Source organism: Odocoileus virginianus, chromosome 23 (assembly GCF_023699985.2).
Source record: "Odocoileus virginianus isolate 20LAN1187 ecotype Illinois chromosome 23, Ovbor_1.2, whole genome shotgun sequence".
NCBI lineage: Eukaryota > Metazoa > Chordata > Mammalia > Artiodactyla > Cervidae > Odocoileus > Odocoileus virginianus.
The window spans coordinates 31,300,395-31,321,380 of record NC_069696.1 but is presented as its reverse complement, the minus strand read 5'-3'; the positions used below and the strand labels follow the sequence as shown (position 1 = coordinate 31,321,380).

The window sequence follows — 20,986 nt, the reverse complement described above, 5'->3', positions numbered from 1 at the left end:
GAACAAAACATATGAAAACCCATTTCCTGTGAGAGCACGTGCTTACATTCTTTGGGGGGAGATAGCTAATACATCAGTGATAAAATATGGTACGTCATTGTGTGTGCTATGGAGAAAAACAAAGCAGAAAATGGGGTTAGATGTGTTGGGGGAGGTGAGTAAGTTGGTCTCTGAAAACATAGTTATTGATAAGATAGTATTTGAAAGGAGTCCTGAAGTAGGTGAGGGAGCAAGCCATGTAGGAATCCAGAGAAAAGAATCTAGGCAAAGGGAAGCACACCTGCCGAAATCCTGAGATGGGAACACACTTCTCAGGCTGAAGGGACAGACAGGAGCCCAGTGTGGCCAGGACTGTGGGGAGCGTGGCAGAGAGGAGTCCAGAGAGGGAGCAGGGCCAGGTTCTGTTGTCCTTTATGATCACAGTGAGGACTGGGCCCCGACTCTAGATGAGATGACAGTCATCAGAGGATTTGGGACAGAAAAGAGGCGTGATCTGACCGAAAGGACTCTGGCCTTGGATTAAGGTGATATCTAAAAGACAAAGGTGGAGCCAGGAGACAGTTATGAGGCTATGATAGAATTCCAGGTGAGGGGAGATGGAGACTGGGGCCAGGGTGATGTGGAGGTGTGAGAGGTAGTAGATATAGATTAGATGATAGACACTCCTGAGACCTGGTCCTGACTGATCACTGCTCCCTGCTCTGTCAGTAAGCTCCATTTCAAGTATCTCACTCTGACTAGCGCTTCCTACCTCGCACCAAACTCCCAACACATTCTAAAAACCACATTAGAAGCTACAATTTGTTGATCCTGTCACTTTTTCATCATTCCTCCTGGCTTCATTTCCTTCCTTATTCAGCTGAGATTCCATGGTCCCATATACATTCCTTGCACAGACTCTTAAATTTCCACCCCTCCCCCCTTTTTTTTTGCATGTTGTTAACCCAGCAAAACCACAGTCTCATTAATGGCAACTCTCATTGTAATTCCCTTTCTCTAGCCACCACCCTATTTCTTGGCTCCCCTAATAACTATACTCTTCAAGATCTGCCCACACTCGTTGTTTGTACTTCCTCTCCTCTCATTCTTACTTAAACTCACTACGACTAGACCTTGGTGTCCACTACTGCCTGAACTGCCGCTGTGAAGGTTGCCACGACTTCCAAGTTGGTAACCCCAGTGACCACTTCCCCATCCTCATCTGATGTGATGCAGATGATCATGCCCTCCGTTTTTGAAGTTCTTTCTTCCTTTGGCTTCCAGGAGACCCGATTTCACTGGCTTTGTTCCTACTTCACTGGCCCAACTTTCCCAGTCTCCTTTGCTGGTGCCTCTCATCTTTCTAACCTCTATCAGAGTTCCTTAGGTCTCCTTTCTCTGGCTAAGCTTACGGCAGCTGATGTCTTTAAGGCTCGTGGTTTTAAAAATATCAGCCGTATATTGATGATGCCTACCATATAGCTCCATCCCCAACCCCTGCCTTGAATTCCTGACAAACATCAAGAGCCTGCTCACTCTTTCCTTTTGAATGATATATGAAGCTTTCTGTGTCTAAACCCAAGGTCCAGATACTGACCCCCTAAATTATGTTCCTCCTGCATTTTTCCTTAGTAAAGGGCATTTCTAGACTTTGACTTGCTCAGGTCAATAATTTTGGAGTCATCCTTAACTCCTCTCTTTCTCTCATGCCTCAGATCCAATCGATAAACAAATCATGCCAGTTCATGCCTTCAAGAACTGGCCATTTCCTAGAACATATGCTAATATGCCTAAGTGATAACCATAATTTTATCTTTTGAAACTCATTTTAGAAACACCTTCAAGTCACAACAAGTTTTATGACTATGGTTTGTAATAAAATCTGTATAATTCACATTTCAGTCAAAAATTAAATATAAATATAAAACAGGAATGGCTTTCTTGAGTGATTTATAAATATCCCTGAAAGCCAATTCTAAAATGATAGTTTAATAAAAATGAGGAGCAGCATCAATGGAATGAATATATAACTTACCAAATTATCACTAACAAGGATGATATTTATTTAGTTTCATAGATTCAGGATTATTATTTAAAATTTATTACTATTCTTCATATCCATAATTTATAATAATATTTAATGAATAATCAAAGACTTATCTACTACTGCTCTTTCATGTTGATGACAGTATTGATTCTGGAACCATGCTGCTTGAGTTCAATACTGGATCTATCATTAGCTCAAAAGCTATGTTCTTGTAGACAAGTTCCTCAAATATTCTGTGCCTCAGTTTTCCTGTCTGTAAAATGGGGATAATAGTGCTTACCCCAGAATTTCTTACTAGGTTCACATGCATTCATGTACCTAAATGTTTAGGATAGTGTCTGGCACAGAGTAAGAGATAAGAATGGTGCTAGCAATAAAAGAATTATATGTCAGAGTTTTTGTTGCCAGAAGCCCTCAGGGAACTTAGGGCTTAATAGAAAATCTGAAAGGTTAAAGGCATTATGAGGTTTTTAGAGGTTGTTCAAGACAACCATAAAAGAGCTATCTGAAGGCAATATGTATTAGTTATCTACAAAGTGAGAGAACTGGCCAACAAATGCCATAGACATTCAAATTGAGAGAGAAACATTAGCTCTATTGACAACCATTTAAGATAACTTATAATGAAATTTTTGTGTTTTAAATGTTTGGTTTCAATTTTAATAAAACTGAGCTCTGTACTCATAAAACAGCAATTTTGACATCTGACTATGCAGAAGCATAGGATTTTAGTACAAACTGCTAATTGTAGAGCTTTGATTAGATGCTATAGGAAATATAGATACCTATTTATGTGCATATAAGAAGCTGCCATTTATATTGGTACCACTACCCATTGAACTATCACAGTACTCATCAGGTTATTTTATGTATACATGTAATCTAAATTTATTATAAGGAGTATCAATTATATATCATTGTGGGCTTTTCTTCTTCTTGGCACAATTGTACATTTATTGAAGATATATATTTAATCAACAATAGTAACTGAATACCTACTCTGGGCAAGACATGGTCATCTGCTAAAAACAACCATGCATGCATGCATTCTCAATCATGTCTGACTCCTTGCAACCCCATGGATTGTAGCCCACCAGGCTCCTCTGTCCATGGAGTATTCCAGGAAAGAATACTGGAGTTGGTTGCCATTTCCTACTCCAGGAGATTTTCCCACCCAGGGATGAAACCTGTGTCTCCTGCATCCGCAGGTGGATTCTTTACCACTGTGCCACATGGGAAGCCCTTGCTAAGAACCTATATCACCAAATAAAAATGCAAGATTGCTATAGTGATGTCATTGTTTATGCCTTTCAGATAGACATGCTCTCCTGAAATGGAATTAATTGTCATTAGTCCCAAAACTGTGAAGCTCTGTATTAAAGTGGATAAAGTATTTTCAAAGTCTGTCCTCAGTAAAGGGGGGAAAAAGGGACTAAAACATTTTTCTCACTTTTCCCCTTAGTTGGCCCGCCACAACAAACTTTTACAACAGATGCTCAAACCAGGATCTGATCCAGATGATGGAGATGAAGCCTTGAAGTATTATGCCAACCATACTGCACAGATCGAGGTAACCATCAATGGGTCCAACTGTGAAAAGATACGTTTACTTTCTCTTTCAGACTGTTTTCATAATTGTTTCCTAGAACAACGATGTAGAACTGAGTGATGTAAACTGTGAATATATCAACATATATACCAAAAGAGGAGATGTGAGGGGTGGTCTGTAAGAAATCAATGTGCACATCTTTCAAAATAGTCTTTTCTTTTTTGACCAGAACTATATGTAAAGTCTCTTTTGTAATTAATAAAATTGGTTTTGTTTTCTTTGGGTCCTGGAAGATATTTTAGAGACAGGATTATTATAATAGATTCTATCATTCAAGAAATTGTTTCTTTTAAGACACTGGAAGGCTTATTAAAGAAGAGCTCTCTGTGTAAGAAAGGGTACAGAAGGGTGGGGAAAACGGAAGGCACTAGTAAAGTTTTCATATTGATAGCATGGACTTGAAATGGTTTAACAGTTTCCATTTCAGCCTGCAGCAGTTGAGCCCCGCCCCCATAAACGAGCCCTTATTTAAGGACTGGTGGCAGTTCAAGGGGTATGGGTCAGCATGGCCTTAATCATTACGTGTTGTGAGATCCATCTGGCTGTCATTTACTAGCTATGGTATCATTTTGACACTGGTTGGCAGAGATGATCAGGCAGAATTGAGTAGAACAGTTGACGTCTGTCAAGGTAATTTACATTCATGCATTCATCCACTTCGGCAGATATTTGTTAGTTTTTGGCAGAGTGCACAGTGGCATTACTGCTGTTAACTCTCAGGGTACGTAATCACTGTACCTTATTGTTTACTGTTGCCAAACCTGTGCAGTAATGATCATTATTACCTTGTGTTACAAAGGGGATCCCTTGCTCACATTTATGAACATTAATAGCTTTGGTGGGAGACTTGACTTAGTGCAACCCACGAGCTGGGATTTTTGCACCCAGAGCAAAAACATTGCTCACTGTCTCAGGTGCTTAGGGGCTGAGAAGCTGGCAAAGTTAGGAAGCCAGAGAAATTGATACAAATAGATAATCACACCACCAAGGTTCTGTGGAAGGTCCCAGAGGCCAAAGAACAAGGTTAGCAATTAGAAGAGAATATCAGGAATAGATGGAATAGCAGGTGGACCAGAGGTAGGGGTTGAATTAATACCTCTCTGTGAGAACTGGGGACTGCAGTTGGAGTTGGACTTTTGTGGGTTCTCAGTGGTGAGGAGATTTAGCTGTGAATACATACATTCTGTAAATGTTTACTGAGCCTTTACTCTCTACCAGTTACATACACATAGAGAATATCATTCTGTGTAGTAATTGTATAAACAAAGGCCAAGGATATTTAGAGAAAATAGTAGTTAACTGTGCCTGGGGTATTTCAGGGTAGATTTCACAAAGAAGGTGGTATAAAATACATATTAAAATATTGAGTAGAGGTTTCTTTCTATTAAAATTTGAGCATGAAATTCCAGGTAGAATTGAATGAAGGGAAAGAGAAAGAACATAGGAAAGGGAATGATTCTTTTCAAAGATTATTCAAATTGCTGTTTGGAGAAAGGACTGGAAAAGGGAATGAGGCAAGGAAAGCAAGTAGATGAGATAGGAAGATAGAAAAGAGAGAGATGGTGATATTAAAGCTGACAGATTGGAGGATATAGAGACACTGTATATTATATCACACACATATACATATACACAGGGCTTGATGCTTGATGTTGGATTCTGCATATAAGGTGAGGGAAACACTGGGGAAAAGTATGCCCCCTGGGCTTCTGGTTTGAATAAATGGACAAAAATTGGTGTTATGCACAAGGATCCTATCTTTGGCAGTTAAAATGTTCTGGAAGGTCATTTGTTGATTCTTAGAAAATTGAATTTGAGGTGACTTGAGGAATGCATGAAGCTGGATACAGAAGTTAAGGGTTCAAAGGAATACTCTGGACTGATGATCTAAATTCTTCCTGTTGACCAACCTCATGCTCATTCAAAGGCCAGCTTATATCACCTCTGCATTCATTTATTTTATCCCACTATACTCCTACAGGCATTTTGATCATTCTGTTTTTTTAAGGTGTCATGTTGGAATACTGTTAGCCTCTTCTGGGTCACTGGCCCCCTACTTGAGGCAGGGACTGCTCTTAATCACCCTTTTATTTCCAATACTGAACATTGTTCTTGAAGCATAGCCTCAGAGTAATGAATATTGTTGCAAATAATAGTTTGTCTATATGTTATAGGCTCAAAGACCCTGGGAAATAGGAAGGACCTTATGGGTTACCTAGTCTGTTCACCAGTCCAAGGAGGGATTGCTTTGCAATAATCCTGTTTCTGCTTTAAATTCTTCCTGTGATAGCCATCTCACCACTTCAGGAGGAAACATCTGATTTGGAATCACTAATAATTAGAAAGTTATTTTTTGATAACACACTCAATCCAGCCCACTTTCATTTTTGCCTGCTGTTCAGAATGTTTGCTCCCTGTTGCTGTGATAGCTTGGTTCAGACATTTGAGGTGCCATCGTAATTACAAAATTGCAAGCTTGTATAGATTAGGGTTCATGCTTTTTCACTTTGAATTTCCCAGGACTCCTCACCTAAGGCCTGAATAAGCATGTGTGGTATAAGTGTATTGAGAAAAGTATCCCTTTTTTGGCTTTTTGCCTTTAACACATCCCCATCTCTTTCACTTCTCCCTCCAGTCTGTCAGCGTCCCCTGTAAAATGTAACAACCAGGATCAAACATAACATGTCACAAAGGGCTGAAAAGCTTGGCTTATAGTCATCAGGACATTATTTCTTAAATGCATCTGGAGAGTTTTTTTTTTTTCATGTTAGGCACTGTTGGAACCGGTAAACCATTTTTTCCCATGGAGTTGCTTGCCATACCAAACACTTCCAATTTTTATTTTGTATGATTGATTTTTTTTAACCTATGTTCCAATAATTTTTATCTCCCACTACAGATTTCTTCTTTGTTTTACAATAGTAGTCTAATATGTGGTTTGTATATATAACATGTCATTTAGGATAGTTTCAATTACAAGTAACAAAATACCAGGCTAACAGTTTTTAAACAATAAAAATATTTTATTTTCCCTCATAATGGGAAGTCTGGAGGTACCAGTAGTTCTGTAATTGATTCAATGAAGCAGTGACGTCTTCAAACACTCAGACCTTTTCCATATTTTCAGCTAAGTCTTTCTTATGATACGGGTGCTGTCTCACCTCATGGTTGCAAAATGGCTGCCAAAATTTCAAGTAGCATTATCACCTTTTTTTCTAAGCAGGGAGGAAGCGGGTACCGATGAAAAAGAGCTTTTGTGTTATACACACACGTCTTTGTTTGTCTCATGTGGCTTTCTGTCTTTTCTAGACGGAAAATCTCCTTTGAGAGCACCTCCAGCCCCAGGATATTTCTCCATATGCCTCATTTTCCAGAAATAGGTCAAGTGCTCATCACCATACCAGTCAGTAGCACAGGGAAATAGAATGTCTCTTTCAGCTTAGACTAATTTCTGATTAATTTTTGAGGGCTAGATAGAGTATATAAAAATGAGCCTTGACAGGTAGTCTGCATGAACCCTTGTGACATAGGGACTGTGTATGACATCATTTAACTTGTTTTTCTGTCTAAAGCTAAACTGTGGTCAGGGCTTCCCAGGTAGCCTAGTGTGCCTGCCATTGCAGGAGATGCAGGTTTGATCCTGGTCTAGGAAGATACCCTAGAGAAGGAAATGGCCATCCACACCTGTATTCTTGCTGGACAGAGTCCAGGGGGTCACAAAGAGTTAGATAGACTCAGCAACTAAACAACAAACTGTTACCAATACCAAATTAGAGAAGTTCAAAACAACAAATATTCACATCTGCGTGTATGCTTGAATGAATGTTACACATAAAAATATGTTTGCCATTATCAGGAAAACATTTTAATGACATAAAACATTTTTCTCTGTAGAACACAGGGCACATTATGTTGAATATGTCATTTGTTCCCCAGTAGCCATTTTTAGGAAGACCAGGCTAAGAGCAGGATAAAAATATAACAAGTGCTGTGCTTAAGTATTACATGGCCAGCCACTTCCCAGTGAAGACCCTCTTAGTTCTCTGATGTACTTCTTGAAGATAAAAATGGGTGGTGAGAGTTTAATGTTAATCGAGAAGGAATAAAGATTTTGGTTTTTGTTACTTACAGTGAAGTATACTACTTATGATACATTAGTCTGATTAATTTCTGTCATTTAAAGAGAATAATATACAGGACTATTTCAGATATTTCAAGTTGGCGTATTTTTTCATAGATGAATTCATAAAGTATCATTATTGAAGTTATGCTAAAAGAAGAAAGTAGTCTCAGATTCTCCAAAGCTTAAAACAAATGCAAATTAATGTTTTTCAGATTGTTCGGCATGACAGGACAATGGAACAAATAGTATTTCCTGTCCCCAATATATGTGAATACCTCACGCGAGAATCCAAGTGTCGCGTATTCAACACCACGGAGAGGGATGAACAGGGAAGTAAAGTGAATGACTTTTTCCAGCAAACTGAAGATCTCTACAATGAGATGAAGTGGCAGAAGAAAATCAGGAGTAAGTGCAGTGAACCGAAATGATCTGAGCCTAATGAAAATGTTTTGAGCATAATGATAGATACAGCAGTACTTTGGGGTCCATGCCAGTGTTCGTTTCAGTTGGTTCTTAATTTCTTGCCGTCTGATGTTACTGAAATCACTTAAAAGCTTAAGTATGTAAGCTCTGTCTACAGTTGGAGCCAAGATACCTGTGGCTTAAGGAACATAGAAGGTTCTGACTAATTAGATCATGTTTAAGTACTGATCCTATAGTTTTACAAATATTATGACATCCAAGATTGCAGCTGTGGGTTTCAGCTGTGGAGCAGCTGCCGGTGTGAAGTCCATGAATAGGCCTTGACCGGCCTTAGAATCAGTCAATGGAGCGGAGAGACCCTGCATAGGCATGCCTGTCCTCTTGTATCTGTGATCTTATGATCAGATACACTTAGTGTTTTACATTAGACTGTTTAGTGTTTTTTCTGAAACTCATTCCTTTTTTCAACATATCTGAATCTTGCCAAGTCGAAGTAAAAATTGTGTGACACTTGTATTAAAATCGGGCAAGGTTATAATGTAACACTTAAAAGTTACCGTCTTATAGTTCCCGTTACTTATTTCTCAGGTTTAAGTCTATTTGGAAATATTATGTAACAACCAAAATGGGAAAACAATCTGAAAAAGAGTAGATACGTGTATATGTGTAACTGAATCCCTTTGCTGTACCCCTGAAATCAACACAACCTTGTTAATCAACTACACTCCAATAAGTTTAAAAAAAATTTTTAGTAAGACCACAAAGGATTAAAAATTTTTCAATTTTAAAATAAACTTTATTTTCCCAGATGAGAAATATCATGAGTTTTTAATAAAAATCGTTGGGAGAAAACTTTGATTAGCTCTTTTCTGACTATTGGAGAGATTTTCCAGACAACAGGCATATGTTCTCAATACTTCTATTCAACAGTGTTGCATCATTTTATTTTCCTGGGAACTTCAGTGATTATGGGGTTTATGAATTTGATTGAACTTGAGACATAACATACTTGAATGAAGATTGTAGCATATGTTGTCAGACTTTCTTAGCAGGATATTTGAAAAAAATAAAGAAATTACTCTCTCTTAGCACTTTCCCATGAAGAACCTTATGGAATTCAGAGAAACTTACAGAGTCAGAGTACATAACAGAAACTCAATTTTAAAATCTGTCATTTTATTCCTGACAAAAAGTAAATTGGATAATGAGCTAGTGCTTGTGGGGTCTGTGTTTTTGAGATAAATATTTTGTCATTTGTCAAAAGAAAAACCTTAAAATAATTTCCAATATACAGTTTACTTTTAAAATTTGGAAGCAGCTTATGATGAGGTTTTAGACAGAATCGGATTCATTTGATGGATTTGTTATTACAGATGTATGTATCAACATCTTCTAATTTTGTCTTAATATTCTTCTTTTTAAAATGAGGACTCCTAATTCAGTAACGATGAAAATGCAAATGCTTACAATTTATGGCACATTAGTCAACTAAATGCCGTAGCTAATCATAGCCTATTCCAGTGTTGGAATGCTCTAACCCAAGAGAAAGAAAACAAGATGTACTGAAGGAAAGTGTAGTTTATAAGTAAGCATCAGACTTGAGATTGGAATTCACAGAACATACTTTGAAAAGCTTTAAAATTTCTATTTGAAAATTGAGGTGGCTTTTCCCCTCAATTGACTCTTAATATTTTAAATCTAATGTTAAACTATTAAGAGTTAGACAATGGACAAGACCTGAATATGTTGTGTGACAAGCTTGTATGCATGACGTGTCCAGTTTTTTAGGAGAGGTGAAAGAAACTGAGTCTTGGCTTATGTAAATTTTATTCAGTAGATGCATCTATCAATTCATTTCTGGTGACAGATACAGAATCCCATTTCTGAAAACATTTAGCAAAACCTCTCCCACTTATTGGTAGTTTTTGTTGTATCTTTCACTTACTTTTGCTGTTGCAAACCCAACAAGTTCTTGGGAAGCGTAAAGGTTTAAAACTTAGGTAATATTATAAATCACTAGTTCTCAGTAAGCAGTGCTGTTCAATGCTATTAAGTTTCAGAGTTTCAGGTAACTGTGACTGTGATTTGAAACTTTCACCAGAGATACATCTGTGCAAAGGGTGGGGGTTTTATTTTACTTTAAACAGGGGAGTGAGTAATATCAATTAATTGATATTACTAAATTACACAGCAATCTATACCATTCCATTGAAAGGGGCCCCAATTGACTGCTAAACTTCCTTCCCCCAACCTGCTCTAGGGATATATTAAAAAGAATTAACCCAGAGTCATCTTTTCTGACCAGAATTAGCAGTTGCAGAATTACTCACCCTTCTACAATGGCTTAGGTGTAAACTGGCTAAAGAAAAGAAGGAATCAAATGGAAAACTCCTTTATGCTATTGATTATAAATATTCTAAAATAAGTTGCATTAAATGTTTGTTTATATATACTTGTATAGTAGTTTGCAAAAATGCATTTAGGAAAGTGTTATTTCAGTAGGCCTCTGGTATTGAAGTCAAAATTCATTTTCTGTTCTGTCCCACCGTGCCTCTTTCTCACCAGGTAATCCTGCCCTGTTCTGGTTCTCAAGGCATATTTCTCTCTGGGGGAGCATCTCCTTCAACCTGGCTGTGTTCATCAACTTAGCTGTGGCTCTCTTCTACCCATTTGGGGATGATGGAGATGAAGGCAAGTGCTTGTCTGTCTTTAAATGATAAGTATCTTAGAGTCTAAAAACAATACTTTTGATGCATGCCCTAACTATTTGGACCTTCCCAGTTACAACAATTTCATTCTTGTTACATAGCTTTTCTTTATTCACTGGAAACAGAATGATCGTAAGTAGAATAGGCAGAAAATGATCATCAGTGTTAACTATTTTTCAAGAAGTTCGTATACAGAAGAGCTAGAAGAGCTATATTGATAAATAAGGCAAGGAAAAATATTTCTACCTTATTTTGTGAGCAGAAGCATTTTATGTATCATCTCAATCATATAAATACATGGGAAAGTGAGAGATGTATGCCAAAATGTTGATTGTGATTATCTTAAGTAGTAGAATTATGTTTTACTTTTGGTATTGTCTTAAGGATTCTACAGTGAGCATGCAGGTAATTTGAAAAATAATTTTAAATGTACAGCATAAGGCAGATTATAATAACTTTAAGGATTCTACGGTGAGCATGCAGGTAATTTGAAAAATAATTTTAAATATATAGCATAAGGCCAATTATAATAATAGAGCACAAAGGATATTGACCATGAAGTTAATATTATCAGACTGCTGATACATGAGGTTTTGCAAAAGCAATGACAAGAAAAATTATCCCATGTTAAGTGAAATGGGAAATAATAGGAGAGATACACTAAAGGCTGTGGAAAGTTTTCTTTAAATCTGGCAAAAGAACGTGGGAGAATATGTCACAATCTGTATCCTGATTGGGATACAATCAGGTAGATAACTTTGGAATGGGCATTGAAAGAATGGCTCAGAGGACAGGATGAGAGATACCAGCAAATAATAACCACAAGATGCTTTTGTATCTCATCAGTTTATAGGATTATGTGAGAATTTAATGAGATGTTGTAGGTAAAGCATTAAGAATAGCAACTAGTAATCATATGATACCAAAAAATAAAACTTGAATTTGCCATTCATCTTCAGCTATTTACATAGCACTTACATTTTATCTGGGCTTCCCTGGGGCCTCAGACAGTAAAAAATCTGCTTGCAATGCAGGAAACACAGGTTCTATTGGGGTTGGGAGATCCCCTGGAGAAGGAAATGGCAACCCACTCCAGTATTCTTGCCTGGAGAATTTCACGGACAGAGGAGCCTGGTGGCCTGTAGTCCATGGGGTCACAAAGAGTCAGACACGACTGAGCGATTAACACTACTACTACTAATCATTTGATAAAGCTTAGTTGTTGTTACAAGGTGAATATTAATACTTCAAAGGGAAGCTCAGTGGAAAGGAGGGTATGAGAAGAGCAAGAGGTATTTAAACCTATTTCAGATGTGAGTAGGAAGGGGAGTGAGCAGGAAGGGAAATGGGAGTGCAGAAGTAATTTGCTATTTCTAAGGTCTGTTACAGATGGCAGATAGCAAATTTCTATTCTTTGGGTATAATCTGAGTAGTTATAGAAAGGTTTGGTATTTTTTAAAAGGTACGCCAGTGCTAATAAAAGAATATTTGACAAGGGAGTAGTGTGTGAGTTAAATAGCAATGAACACATAGCAAATATTTGGCCGTCCATTGTGGGGAAGTTGCAAATACAGCAGGAAGTGGAAACAGCTGTCTTCACTGTGTTTAGTCTCGTTTACTGATGATAGCCCTCTTGGCACAAAAGAACATAACTTTCGTAAAGAGAGAAGCCCAGCCTGAAATGATAAATTAGTATCATCTGCACACGGAATGCTAACTAGATTGTAGCATCCTGGTAAATAGAGCATAAAGTCTTAGATATAGAAGCAGTTCTGGAAATTATCTAATATCAAATCATCATTGACACATAAAGAAATGGAAGCCTAGAGAAGAATGGCAGATCCAAGACTAGATGGTTAAAGCATTTGTTTGTGCTCTCGGACTTTTCTGCGGGATGATTAGGTTAGAAGCATGTCAGTAACAGGTGCCCCTTTATACAGGGGCATCATCTTCCCTAAGTTCTATTCCATGATATACCTTACAAGACCAGCAGAGCCAAAGTGTATAGCCTGTGCTGCCACCTGTTATACGTTAAAGATGATGGTGATGGGCACGGGTACCCTCTGAACACCTACTCTTTACTCATCCAGGGGAAAGTAAAGCACCTGATACATTTTTTCATACTTGCCTGGCTAATAACGGTTGTAATAGTATTGCTAGTGATGATAATAGCAACTGTTATTGTTCACCGTTTAGGTTGGATCAGGCAAAGTCCTAAGCACGTCACATACATAATTCCATGTAATCTTCCTGACAATTCTATAAAGTAAGTACTCATCCTTCTGGATGAAGAACTTGAGGCTTTGGAAGATTTGACCAGTAATTCCAGAGTCTGGAAATACATACTTTTTAACAAGTTTCCTGAGGTGTCACTAATACAACCGGTCCTTGAATAAGAACTTGAAACCACACATATGGTAAAATTGGGAATGAGGCTCCAGCCTCAGAAAGAAGTAAGACCGACAAAAACAAGGCAGGAAGACAAGGTTTGTCCTCATCGGGCAAGGGTGTGCACCTTACTCTTCTGATGGCGCCGAATAGAGGCTCACAGCGGTGACCGAGGTGGAGGCTCACTCTTAAGGTCTGGGTGTGGGTAGGGCACTAAGGGGAAGGGAAAGCATGTGCTGCCATTTTGGCAGTATGGAATCCCAAGGTTATATTTGGGTAATCTGCTTACAGTTCTAGATGGGTTATTTAATTATAGCTCCATGAATAACGTTACAGTTTTGATCAGGATTAGCTGAGCCTCTAACCTTCTGTTACATGCTATGCATAGCTGGGAAGGCTGAGAAAGCAAAGTTAAGACTGACTACTATACTTGGCCATCAGAACTGCTGGAGAAGGTAAATTCTGTGCTGGACATGCAAGTCCCTAATGCTGGATTTTGTCAAGCATAAGCTGGATGACTCCTTGGCTGGGACGTTTTGAGACGATTTAGAGATGAATTAGTTGATCATTAAGATTCCTTCCAAAAAAGTGCTACCAAAAATGATGGGAATGTGTCAAAGAACACAGGATTCAACTTGAAAGGTCTCCCAGTGGCCAAGTCTGTGGAAATTTTGAGATAAAAATAGTTACAGTAATACATAATAACCCGCAGAATAAAATAAGAGTCCGGGAATCCATATTGGTAGAGGAGAAAGCTCTTCCTTACAATAGTATTCCTGTTGGAATAGAAGGAGTAATAGAAATAGAATGTTGCTGTTTGGCAAATTCCATATAACAGTAATAATCATCAGTGGATGCTGAAATTAATAGAGATGTGTTAGATGAGAAAGTATAATAAGAAACAGGATATTGACATAGTCAAAGTATTTCCCCATAATATACTTACTATGAAAGAGAGTGACTTTAAAGTGTAGAAATCACTTTAATTATGTGACCAGTGTTAATGTCACCAGTGAAGGGACACAGCAACATCAGGTGCCTCTTGACATGATGTGCTGACAAGGATATGGCATCTTTTGACAAAAATGCATAAAGTGAGGAAATTTCAGACAAATCCAGAATGAGAAATATTCTACAAAATAATTGGCCAGTACTGTTGAAGCTTGTGAAGTCAAAGAAGTACTGAGGAATTAAAAGAGACTAAGAGACATGGACAGCTAAATGCAATGTGTGATCCTGGTTCAGAAAAAGACATTATTTTGGCAGTTCATGAACTTTGAATAAAGGTCTTTAGATTAACGTGGTTGTTGTTCAGTCGCTAAGTGTCCCACTCTTTGTGACCCCATGGACTGCAGCACGCCAGGCTCCTCTGTCCTCTACCATCTCCTGGAGTTTATTCAAATTCATGTCCATAGAGTCAGTGATGGTCCAACCATCTCATCTTCTGCTGTCCCCTTCTCCTGTTGCCTTCAATCTTTTCCACCATCAGAGTCTTCTCCAGTGAGTCAGTGAGTGAGTCAGCTACTTCAAGTGGCCAAAGTATTGGTGCTTCAGCTTCAGCATCAGTCCTTCCAACGAATATTCAGGGTTGATTTCCTTTAGGATGGACTGGTTTGATCTCCTTGCAGTCCAGGGACTCTCAACAGTCTTCTCCAGCACCACAATTTGAAAGCATCAGTTCTGTGGTGCTCAGCCTTCTTTGTGGTCCAACTCTATTAATGTCATATATCATATTAATTTCTGGACATTGATCATTGTTGTGTGATTATGTAAGGTGTCGATATTTGGGGAAGCCAGGTAAAGAGTCAATGAGAATTTTGTATTATATTTGCAACTGTAACATTAGTCAGAAGGAGTTCTAAAATAAAAAGTTAAAAAAGAAAAAATAAGTAAATATGAGGATTCCATCCAGCTCTGAGGTTCCTGTATTCTGGGTCGAAGTTGATCACAAAATCACCCGATGAATCTTGAGCCAGAAAAAAAGACCTGTGGTCCAAATGGGCCACCTTTTCCAACCCCAGATCCTAGTACAAGCTGCTCCGGGGTCACTTTGGCTAATGTGCTAGGTGAGGACAGAGAGGCTGGCAGCAGGGGGAATGGGCTGTGTATGCTGTCTCCGAGGGTATTTTCCAGCCTGAACACACAGTGAGCTTGTGGGAATCACTTATGTCCAGATATCTGGTTCATGCTTACGTTACAGTATTAACTGAGAGAACATTGTCTGCCTTCAGCCAGAGTAGTAGCATACGATAATAAAAGGAAGATACTTAGTGGAAGGTGATTCTCAGAGTACCAGCTTGTAAGACGTCCACCCTCCCAACCCCTACTGCCAATAATCTTCTGTAGTCAGGCTTTGCAGAGCTTTCTTTGAATTTCTTCAAGAATCCAGGGCCTATTGGTGTGGCTGTAGATTTTGGTGTGGGTTTCCTTGTTTGGTTTATTAGTTTATATGTTTAACATGTGCTTCTCTAAAAATGAAACTTGTGCCGAAGTTAGGGAATGAGGTCATGCTGGTTGTGGCTGAAGCCACAGCTATCGATGCTAGGGAATCTCCGAGATGTCTACTCAGAAGTTGAGCATTGCCGTACCAACCATCCCTGCCCAGTTTGGCAAAGGCAGAGGGGTTAGCAGAGAATTGTGCCTTCTTATATCCATTTAGCATGTGATTTTTTAAAAATACTGTGTTCAGATTTGGGATGTCATTCCTTTTCCCTCAAGTGCTGTGTGTTAAAGATAATAAATCTTCAAGGTGATTTTAATTCATTCACCTTAATAGCAACCACTGATAGAGTGTGGCTGGATGCGAGACACCGTGCTCGACCCTAGAGATGCAAACACTGGGAGAACTGATCTTGTCCTCAAGAGGCTTATCGTCTAGTTAAAGGTGAAGAAAGGAGTGAGACACAATAGTAAAGAACACCCATATATTTATCTAGTTTGTGTTAGCCAGATTGAGAAGGGGAAAATAGGACACTCTTACAAGTCTCCACTGGAGGCAGAGGAGTGGAGAGAGGGGAGTAAGATGCAGCATGTTTTATCAGTTAGCGGTACCCAACCTTTTTGGCCTCCCTGGTGCCTCAGGGGTAAGGAATCTTCCTGCAATGCAGGAGAACTAGTTTGATTCCCAAGTTGGGAAGATCCCCTGGAGGAAGGCAAGGCAACCCACTCCAGTATTCCTGCCTGGAGAATCCCATGGACAGAGGAACCTAGTGGGCTATCCTTGGGGTTGCAAAGAGTTGGACATGACTGAAACGACTTAGCATGCTGCACACACAACCTTTTTGGCACCAGGGACCAGTTTCTTAGAAGACAATTTTTCCGTAGACCATGGGATATGAGCTATGGAGAGTGACTATAAATACAGATGAAGCTTCACTTGCTCAGTACTGGTTTGTGGCCCAGGGTTTGGGAACCCCTGCTATAAGTAAACTTAAAACAAGTCAGTGTGAAGTAGATAGGAGAGTAGAATTGAAGTCTCCAGTGTTTCTATTTGAATTTTCTTTTATTAAGGACAAGTGTTATACTCTAATATTTTAAAATATATAGAGTGAATTCTTAAATTTTTCTCTATTATAAAGTAATACATGATCATTATAGAAAAGTAATACAAGTATCAAGAAGACAGTCCCCTCTTTCCACCCTTAATGGATAAAAAATGGCTTTGACAGTCTACTGTCTTCTAAAGTTTATCAGAGGATTTCAGTTTATTTTTCTAGCTGAAGATCAAATCTTCAGCTAAAAACCAATGTGATCATTCTTACAAAATAGAATTACAAATTGTTGTCAATTGACAATAGTGTAAATGGCCATTTAAGTAACTTTTAAATTTATTTACACTTCACAAATACATATTTAACCTTAAACTCTGTGCACGGTACTAAGCTGGACACTGTTAGAGTTCTCTCTACAAAGGGATCAAATATCCAGTTTGAAGTTCATGGTTATAATTTCTTATTGGATCAAGAGGAAATCTCAGCAAGCCAGATAGTCAAGTTGTGGTTAGCTTATCAGGCATTAGTGACAATGCACAGTGTGATTAACAGTGCCAAAGTTGAGACTTTTAAAATAAGAATGTCACACCAAGACATTGCTTATGAATCATACTGAAGAATCTAGTGATTGGATGAGAGTTAAGTGTGCAAAGATGTTGGCAGTTTTACTAAACTTAAGAGTGAAGCTCCACAACTTGGGGAATTTATAACTAGAGATTGACTTACTCAAAACAAGCTCACAGATTATGTTTCTATTTATAGTCAACAAATAATTGGTGCTTCCCAGGTACTGGTGGTAAAGAACCTGCCTGCCAGCACAGGAGATGTAAGAGACTTGGGTTTGATCCCTGGGTCAGGAAGATTCCCCCAGAGGAGGGAATGGCTACCCACTTCAGTATTCTTGTCTGGAGAATTCCATGGACAGAGGAGCCTGGCGGGTCCATGGGGTTGCAAAGAGTCGGACACGACTAAGCAACAAACACTTACTTTACACACACACACACATATATATATATAAATACACTTGTGTGTTTTAACAGTGAACGTTTAGGTGTGTTTCATTAAAGAATGGATATTTTACATTCTGAATCTATAACTTAAAAACACTTTTTAAGCTTTATTTGTGTATTTTTGGCTGTGCTGGGTCTCCATCGCTGCTCACGGGCTTTCTCTAGCTGTGGCGGGCAGGGGCTGCTCTTCACTGCAGTGAGAGAGCTTCTCATTGTGGCGGCTTGTGTTGCTGCAGACCACACAGACTTCAGTCGTTGCAGCACTTGGACTCCCAGACTCTAGAGCACAGACTCAATACTTAAGGCACAAGGGCTTAGTAGCTCAGAGGCATGTGGGATCTTCCTGGATCAGGAACTGAACCCATGTCTCCTGCATTGGCAGGCAGATTCTTTACCCCAAGCCACCATAAGAACTTGATAATAATTTAACAGGACAAGATATGAGTTCAGTACCTGATTCTAAATGACTTACCTGAACTTGTGGAAAATCCCTGTTTTGTCATCTCCCCTCTGACCTCATCAGCCTGAATACACATGTTTGAGGTCTAATCAGCCCAAGAGTGTTCCCCCTTAATTTACTTCTGCAAATATAGCATCGCTTGACCTTTGGAGGGGGATTCCTTGAATACATATGTCAGTGCAAACATCAATGAATTGTCCTTTTTAAAAAAGGAAATGTATTTATAAGCCCATTCTGGGGCCATTTCTAAAGAAACTTTTATTGCAATGGAGTTTAGTTTTGAAACATTTGGAGTTTTTATTTTCTGATGAAGTAAATAGCTGAACATTATTTTTAGAAGTTGAGAAATACACACATATACATATGTATTCATACACATAAACGCACTTGTGTGTTTTAACTGTTAAAGCTTAGGTCTGTTTCATTAAAAACTAAAGAGTGTGCATTCTGAATTCTTTAATATAACATAAAAGCTTGATTATATTAAAACAGACAAAGTATGAGTTCAGTGCCTGATTCCATTTGATTTAGCTGAATAGTTCATGGCCATTAATCGTGCATTTTGAATTAAGATTCCCAAAATGAGAAACCCCTATCCAAAGCATCTAGCATGACTCCCATTGGAAAGAAAGACACACAAGTTTCAGAACTAATATAAGGAGCATTGACTAGTGAGTATTTAAGCAGCCTAGGATTCATCACAAGCTTTCTGGAAATGTAGATGTTGCTAGTGGTAAAGAATCCACCTGCCAACTCAGGAGACTTAAGAGATGGTGGTTCAATCCCTAGGTCCAAAAGATCCCTTGGAGGAGGAAATGGCACCTGCACCAGTATTCTTGCCTGGAAAATCCCATGGACAGAGGAGCTGGGGGTGGGAGGGGGCTACATTCCATAAGATCATGAAGAGTCAGACACCACTGAGTGTCTGAGTACAGAAATAATGAATAATGTGTACAAAGACATCTCCTCTAAATATAAGTGCATTCAGTTCAGTCACTCAGCCGTGTCCAACTTGGTGAACCAACGGACTGCAGCACGCCAGGCCTCCCTGTCCATCACCAACTCCTGGAGCTTACCCAAACTCATGTCCATCACATCGGTGATGCCATCCAATCATCTCATGCTCTGTCATCCCCTTCTCCTCCTTCCTTCAATCTTTCCCAGCATCAGGGTCTTTTTCAATGAGTCGGTGCTTTGCATCAGGTGGCCAAAATATTGGAGTTTCAGCTTCAGCATCAGTCATTCCAGTGAATATTCAGGACTGATTTCCTTTAGGATGGACTGGTTGAATCTCCTTGCAGTCCAAGGGACTCTCAAGAGTCTTCTCCAACACCACAGTTCAAAAGCATCAGTTCTTCAGTGCTCAGCTTTCTTTATAGTCCAACTCTCACATCCATACATGACTACTGGAAAAACCACAGCTTTGACTAGATGGACCTTTGTTTGTGAAGTAATATCTCTGCTCTTTAATATGCTGTCTAGGTTGGTCATAGCTTTTCTTCCAAGGAGCAAGTGTCTTTTATTTTCATGGCTGCAGTCACTATCTGCAGTGATTTTGGAGCCCAAAAATAGTCTGTCACTGTTTCCATTGTTTCCCCATCTATTTGCCATGAAGTGATGCGACCAGATGTCATGATCTTAGTTTTCTGAAGGTAGAGTGGGTTACTTTGAAATTCAGTGTCTCACAACTTGTCTTGCTCTATTATATGAAATTGGTTCAGTTCTGTCCCTCAGCCATGTCTGATTCTTTGTGACCCCATAGACTGCAGCACACCAGGCTTTCCTGTCCATCACCAACTCCTGAAGCTGGCTCAAACTCATATCCATCGCGTTGGTGATGCCGTCCAACCATCTCATCCTCTGTCGTCCCCTTCTCCTCCTGCCTTCAATCTTTCCCTGCTTCAGGGTCTTTTCCAATGAGTCAGTGCTTCACATCAGGTGGCCAAAGTATTGGAGTTTCATATATATAAAATAGAGTGGCAAATGATTTAACATGTTCCAGTTTTGTTCTTAGTAAAAATAAACTCCTTCTACATTTTACAGGTACTCTTTCACCGTTGTTCTCAATTCTGCTCTGGATAGCAGTGGCAATCTGCACATCTATGCTGTTTTTCTTCTCCAAGCCTGTGGGTATTCGGCCATTTCTTGTGTCAATAATGCTCAGGTCAATATATACAATAGGTCTTGGGCCTACATTAATACTTCTTGGTGCAGCAAATGTAAGTACTTTATTTAGTTTTGTACTGTTTTAAATTAATTAAAAGTGTACTAAATATAAAAATGTAGCTCTATACTTTAACTCTGTAAATAAATTCTAATTTATTGTGAATCCAAATTAAATTGAGTTTAATGTGTACCTTCTTCATTGACTTTTTAGAGAAAGAAAAAATGGCAAGTGAAAATTTTGTATATTTAGGATGGTAGCATCTGGGTCATGACCCAGTTCTGCAGTCAGTTTAACCCAATCCAATTTTAATGCCTTTGGCATCCTATATGGGCAGCTATTGACAAAAATGACTCTGAACCACTGTTAACATTCTAAAGTAACTTCAAAATCATCCAAGAAAGATTAAATTATATTCAGTAGAATTTTAGAAGTGAGTATCTTTTGTAAAATGACCAAAGGAAAGGGAATTGCTATAAGAGAAAATATGAAATTGGGCTTTTTTAATGTGAACAATACCTATTAACTTGTGAAAGGCATAGATGAGATTAAGATTTTTTCACTGAATTTTAAAATATTAGAAC

At 38.7% G+C, this 20,986-nt stretch overlaps 1 protein-coding gene across 3 annotated transcripts in view; it reads left to right on the top strand.

Annotated features, from left to right (window-relative positions):
* The window catches only part of ITPR2 (inositol 1,4,5-trisphosphate receptor type 2), a 567,579-nt gene that overhangs the window by 442,955 nt on the left and 103,638 nt on the right, over nt 1-20,986 (top strand). For all 3 annotated transcript variants that reach the window (XM_070453823.1, XM_070453822.1, XM_070453824.1), the window contains exons 46-49: nt 3,489-3,596; nt 7,971-8,163; nt 10,747-10,872; nt 20,282-20,457. In XM_070453823.1, coding sequence (XP_070309924.1) covers nt 3,489-3,596; nt 7,971-8,163; nt 10,747-10,872; nt 20,282-20,457 — 603 coding nt within the window. The remainder of the gene's footprint in view (nt 1-3,488; nt 3,597-7,970; nt 8,164-10,746; nt 10,873-20,281; nt 20,458-20,986) is intronic.